Here is a 6,753-nt window from a genome sequence, read left to right on the forward strand (position 1 = left end):
TCTGTCCCTTCGTGTTCCCTAGTCTCGGGGTTTTACATTATGTAATAACCTGTTCAACAACTTATTATTGAAGAACACAGAACTAACAGAGAACAGAACTAATTATTCTTCTAACCGATATTAGCTTTGCAACTCTAGCATTATACTTTCATATTTTATTTCATCCTGGCTCATGACACACTTCTGTAAGTTCATGTGTTGAAGCTATGGATCGAAGCTAATGCACTTTAATGCAACATTTATCCACAGCCCGGATGGCTGTTGAACAGTCCGGGTCCGGCAAGCACCTTGTCCATCTGACACGATGAGCAGACGACAAAGAACATTCGCGGTACTAGCGCCAGAGAGCGCGTGCAAATTGGTAGCGGTGGCCACGAGACGAACTACCTAAAGCAAGTGCTTCGATTGCTTCCAATAAACAATTAGTGACAATATTAGATCACGCATTTACTGATTTACTTAATGAATATATTTCTTCATAACAAGTGAACTATTAACAAACATCCTTACAATAATCCTTACAATATCCTGTGCAGATAGTTGCCGCAAGAAGAAATAAAAGTCAATACATGCTTTTTCAGGTTTTCTAAAATCGCACATCCGTGTGAGCATGCGCATACCGATCCTTTCTCCCTCCCAGGAAAATGTCTAAAAGAGGTTTGTGTGATGCTGTTCTTCCCAATCCTTCAAAATCCAGTGAAATCGTTGAATATTTCAACTCACCATTGATGTTCATTGTATGTTTCCATTGCAGCAGCAATACTGCTAAAGTAATTTTGTCACTACGTATACATGAACTATAGTTTCAATAACATACGAGAAGCATGAACCGGAACGTTTGTCTGTTGTAATGCAATCCACTTGTTATTTCTTGTATAATCTGGTGGCATTTATCGACTTGGGCCCTGATATTAGTAGTATCTAGGTACAGTGGATATGTATGACGGAGCAGTTACGTGATCAGGAACCGGGTAGGGTTGTGAACAGTATACTTCTGAAGAGGAAGGTTGTGGTGGCATTTATTAATTGTAACGTGGAATCGTGAAATGTGTTTCACTTACGTGTCTGAGAGAATTTCATGCACGCTACTGCTTTACAGGACGTGGTGGAGCTGCGGGGGCCAAGTTTCGCATATCGCTTGGTCTCCCTGTTGGTGCAGTCATCAACTGCGCTGACAACACAGGTGCAAAGAATTTGTACGTGATTGCTGTGAATGGAATCAAGGGGCGGTTGAACAGGCTTCCGGCTGCTGGAGCTGGTGACATGATCGTGGCTACTGTGAAAAAGGGAAAGCCTGAACTCCGGAAGAAAGGCAAGGCTTCTTTCTGTTACACATGGAAGACGGAGCAACCACGGACATAATTTAGATCCTAATAGTAAGCACTGCAGCAAGACGTGCAAGATGCAGTCTTTGACAGTATACATGATATTCACACGACTATCGGTTCGTCTTTCGTGGTTCCAAAACGACATCCAGTTTTAGCACGACCACGGCTGATAGACGGCAGTGTGCCTGCGTTCCATCTATTTCTCATAAATTTTCTTGAGGTGCCACAGTGCTGCACATTCAGTTACAAAATGAAGGGAGACGAAAAACGTTGCAAAGCACGGGCTTAGGTTTGCCTAATGCATGCGTTTACATTATGTCAGTGATCTCTGCTTTCTGAGCTGGTATTGGTTCCTTGGGGACAATTACTGATGAACTGTTACGTTCTCGTGGAACCGGAAGTTGGCGTGGTATTTGTTGTTTTCCTGCGAAAAATGTATTAGCTTCTGCACCAAACACCAAAGGTAGCCACCTCAACACCGTACCTTTGGGAGAGGGCAACGAGGGTGCGATCCTCCGCTGTGTAAAGTTCCCATATAACCCCTCCAGCAATATTTTTCTGGCACGCCACATGTTTTGACGTTGTGCCTGATCAAGCAGCCACAGTAGGGTTTATTCAAATGACGTCATCCGCAGAAGGAGAGCCACTGTCGCTAGCAGATTTGCAACCATAATGTAGGTCCTCAGGTTTTGACTGTCCAGGCCTTCACCCACATTGCATTCACTATGCACTTGGTGTTTCAAAGTTATTGTGATGTGTGAATATTTGTATCATATCCAATTCACTTCCTCATTTTCCACGTTAATAATTACAGTGCGGAGAAATATACACTAGAAACTCCCGAAATATGCATGCGACTATGCACTGAAAATCTACTAAATCTGCAGTAAAAATCCTCAATACATACGTTTTTCATTGATCTTGGTAAGAAAGCAATGCACCACATGCATATTTTACAAAGAGAAGAGTATTTTGTTATGGGTAACACAGTAAAATAAAGCCGCCTTCGTTCTGCAGACACAACAAAGAATACTTGCACCACAGATATAAATCATGGAGCTAAAGGCCTTGCTTTGATGATCGATAAAATGGCGTAAACACAGGCTGGCTCGTGGACGAAAACCATGCCGAAACAAGCAGGCAACATGACAAGCACGAACATACACGTATGTTCATGTTGCCCATGCTCAGGCTTGTTTCGCCATGGCTTTGCATTTGGCACTACACCATGCCAATTAAAATGCAAAAAAAACTATTTTTCATCATTCAGATACAAAATCATATCGAGAAAGAAAGGATGGCAACGTAACGGCATCGATTTTGCTTTTTCGAAACTAGTGGCCTCTGCAGGGATGACATCTGTGAATAACTCTATGCAGGAACACAGCCTACTCATTGACTAGGAGTCTGAAACATAGCAGGTTTCCAGTGCCTGAATGTAATGTTGCAATATGGGGGAATTTTGTGATAGGGAAGTGAGGAGAGTTGTATGGGTTACACTTTTTGAATAGCGTTGTTGCTCAGTATATATGCTCACTAGAGATAAATGGATTGCATATTTGGATACTACAATCTGTTCTTTTCTGGAGCTTGATAACTGGAAACTGTTCAGCACGCTGCTTAGTGTTGACTGTCAGATTTCTGTTGCTGACTTCTTTGTTTTTATGCAGTGATGCCAGCAGTTGTCATTCGGCAACGAAAGCCATTCCGCAGGAAGGATGGCGTTTTCCTATACTTCGAGGACAACGCTGGTGTTATTGTCAACAACAAAGGAGAAATGAAAGGTAAGCTGTGCTTTTTTGAAACATGCAAAAGTGCCGAACATAGTAGAAGCAAATTTATAGAAACTCGATCGCAACATGCTTACTGTACCCTGGTTCCTTCCTAGGCTCCGCCATCACCGGTCCAGTTGCAAAGGAATGTGCAGACTTATGGCCAAGGATCGCATCAAATGCCAGCAGCATTGCATGATGTGTAAATGTTGAAAATAAAATATCTGCCTCCAAATGATGCGATAGTCTAAATCAGGGGGTCTCGAACATGCAGGTCTTATGTGACCTGCACTCTGCTATTCCGTGGCCTGAGGACCTGGTCTTCGTGTGCACTTTGAGAAACGAACATTGTGAGGGTTAGGATGGACTCAACTTAGTTTCCACACTATGTTTACAAGCTTATGGAAAATTAGGAAGCAGCACAGAAAGACTGAGAAGAAAAAATACAGACTGAGCAGTTATTGAAGTAGAAAACTAGAAACCATTCAGTGTCAAAGTGCTTGCTGCATATCTGATTCTTCTTCTAAGTTGAAACGTGTACGCAAATGCAACAACACAGCTGATTCGTGAAGAAGTGCGAGGGCAGTGTAAAATAGTGCATAGAATCGAATAGAAAAGCAAGCCTCATAGTTTTTCAGAGATGTCTGCACTGCATCGCAATTTTCTGAGTGATGATTGCCAGTATGCTCCAGATTGGCAATAAAACGTCACCTGCTCCATGACACACGAAACGTTGCACGGAAGTTTGTCCAATCGAATGGTCTAGTGTAGAGCAAAGGCTGCACCCTCACTAAATTGAAGGTGGGAACTGTGCCGTTTGCACTATTTCATTCCCCACCTCACCTTCAGCAATGGGGTAGAGTACCGCCCATGGCGATCAACTCCCCATTCATCATCTTGAAGATAAAGTTGCTGTTTTTGTTGGTAGGCATGGGCCAATCGAATCTTTGAATCCTAGGCAGGGATTCGAGATTCGGAATCCCAGTGCCCAAAATGTCGACTTTTCCTCTTACTTCGTTTTAAAGAAAGCAGAAGAAAGAAGTTTTTTCTTTCTTCTTTCTGGTTCTTTTTATAGCTGGCGCTTGCGGAGTCTGCCGAAAGCGTGATTGGCTAGCCCTTTCACCGCCACCATGAACGACATAAAGCTCAGAGATTACAAGTTTAAAAGTAACATGATTCTGCTTTTGATTGTTTCTTAGTTTTATGGAAAGAAATCGGACTCGAGAGTTTATGTAATTCCTGCAGTCGATGAACATGTCAAAATAATAATTACGTTGAAATATATGGGTATTTCTTCTCCTGAAAGTGAACATTATTTAATTTGTTGTTCATTACACAAAGACATCAAATTCTGCTACAAAACAATTTTCAGTAGAAGTGTTTTTTGCCCTGGCTGTTTAAACTCTTTTTGAAAGAAAGGATTCGTGGATTTGCCAAACCTTCTTTGGATTCAGGTTCGGAATCTTATCCCTAATTTCAGTGTGCCTGAACATTGTCATAATTGTTCGTGAATGACTATATATGCACGATCAATTTAGAAGTGTATATGCAGGGTGTTTCAGTTAAATGCCCAGGCTAAACAATGCCCAGGCCCACTGGAGAACCAGCCTGTGGCCTGCTTCGTATACAGTGTGGTAAGCCATTAGCACATCACAACTGGTGTGGATGGGCCTCGAATAGTCATACAAAACAAACCTAAGCATATGTTTTAATGAAGTGTTCCTCTTTTTTGGCCTTTGTAGCCAGACTCACTTGTTACAACTCTGAGGCGCTGGTGCACTACTCTGGCTTCTACAGACCCTGAGCATTCACCACCATTCCCACATTTTCCCACATATTCACTAAAGCTGAGGAGACATCTGCGTCTGCAGAAGGACAGCTATCAAGGAATGCGTCATGTGCAGGGTGTCGGAGCGAACCGAAAACCGAAGAAAACCGCTATTTTGGTGCGAACCGGAACGGAATCGAAACCGTATACGTTTTTTTCGCTCAGGAGGGAAACCGAAAAATATATTTAACTGTTTTCGGTCCAAGAAAAAACTTCGCCAGTTTGGACTACGGATAGGCGAATGAAACAGACGTCGTGTGCTCTGAAGTTTTGTCATGGATACTATACGAGGGTTACGGTTGCGGTGGAATGTATGTCGGTATACTATGACCCTTAGGCTCCCTTTGTAATGGTTTATCGTTCGCGCACGCACACAGACTGAGAGGTATATGTGACTCTCTAGCAATGTGCCGTAGTGTTCGTTTTAATTTGATCCCCGCAAACTCTCCTCAACTAAACAGCGACCCAAGGGGGCCGCATAACGTCGTCTTTATCGGTAATGTCGCGCAACGCGTCACTTGTTGGAGAGCAGCTAAGTTGAATACATTTACGTATACGCGAGGGCAAGCCCGTGTGAAGTGGCGACTCTTTTGTGGACAGGACACGAAGAAAATAAAACAGAGCCGTCGAGCGCGTTTGTGAGTGAAGGTGTTCCTCGATTTGCGTCCTACTCGTGCGGTGGTGCTTGCTGACTAGACAGTAGCAACAGACATTCGGATGGGACGCGATCGCTCCAATCCAGCAAGACAGTACTTTACGTATGACATCACGACAAACAAGTCTGTTTGTAGCATGTTCTTCAAGAAAGGAGAAAGTCCATTTGAACAGACAGTAACCTACAGGAACCAGGAGCTACCAATTTCACAGCTGTCTGTTAATATTAAATACCATGTATGCGGAATAAACGGGTTTACATTTTGTAACATTGATTTATTTTTTGTGGGGATGAATATTCCCAGGAGAAGCGGAACCGGTTAAAAACCGGTATGAACCGTTATTTTTTTGCTCCGGAGCAGAACCGGTACCGGATCGTTTATGATGTAACCGGAACGAAAACCGGAACGAAAAACGTTTCGGTTCGACACCCTGGTCATGTGTGCATATGTGAGTGGTATAGTATTGAATAAAAAAAAAAGGAATTTTTCCAGATTGTCTTATAATAAAAAAAAAAAAAACACAAAAAACTTGTGCGACTTAAAGCTGGATACGAAACTGCTAGTATAAGGCTTTCTTAAACAATGCATGAGGGACAGTCTCTTAGCAGGATGTGATCCAAATGTAATGTGATAATTATTCAGAGCTGAAGGCTTAACTATTGAAAGTAAAGTATCACAGAAGAACTTGCTACAACGTGAAGTTGCATGATGACGAAAGGAGACTGATCTGAGTGAATGTCATGTGCATTGGTGCAAAAAGGAAACAAAAAAAGTACCAGGAACATGAAAGGACCCTCCTGCAAAGCAGTTTGCACTTAGTAATGAAATTTAAGGGTGGCAGGTCCTGCTCTGCAATGAGATGTGTCCATTCATTGCTTCATTTTGAGATAATGCGAACATTACATAAGGCATGAGGGTTATGCTTGCACTGAACAGTCACCATGCTTGTGCTTCTACTGCACAGAAAGAAGCAAGCATCTCCATAAACCTGAGGCTCTACAAATTTGTGGTTTCCCACATTCATATGTAGTTTGTGCTGAGCCTCAGTCAGGACATATAAAAAAATATAGAATACAGAAGGAATAGAGATGCAGGCAAATGTATACTGCTAACTGAAGCCCACAATATAATGCTGCTATTGCTGCTATTAGTTATGAGTGGCCGGTCAA

General features: G+C 42.5%; 1 protein-coding gene across 1 annotated transcript; it reads left to right on the top strand.

Moving 5' to 3' along the window:
• Window positions 1–558: 558 nt before the first annotated feature.
• Window positions 559–3,338, top strand: LOC135386021 (large ribosomal subunit protein uL14). The gene is made up of 4 exons (XM_064615729.1): window positions 559–657; window positions 1,100–1,312; window positions 2,999–3,112; window positions 3,217–3,338. Exons 1-4 carry the CDS (start codon window positions 645–647, stop codon window positions 3,297–3,299), a joined length of 423 nt encoding a protein of 140 aa, XP_064471799.1. The 5' UTR covers window positions 559–644; the 3' UTR covers window positions 3,300–3,338.
• The last annotated feature ends 3,415 nt before the right edge of the window (window positions 3,339–6,753 follow it).

This window comes from Ornithodoros turicata, chromosome 2, assembly GCF_037126465.1.
Source record: "Ornithodoros turicata isolate Travis chromosome 2, ASM3712646v1, whole genome shotgun sequence".
Lineage (NCBI taxonomy): Eukaryota > Metazoa > Arthropoda > Arachnida > Ixodida > Argasidae > Ornithodoros > Ornithodoros turicata.

Excerpts from the sequence above, each read along its gene's own strand:
- LOC135386021 (XM_064615729.1), top strand. Across the intron at positions 1,313-2,998 it reads GCCTGAACTCCGGAAGAAAG|TGATGCCAGCAGTTGTCATT; the intron begins GCAAGGCTTCTT and ends GTTTTTATGCAG. Across the intron at positions 3,113-3,216 it reads CAACAAAGGAGAAATGAAAG|GCTCCGCCATCACCGGTCCA; the intron begins GTAAGCTGTGCT and ends GTTCCTTCCTAG.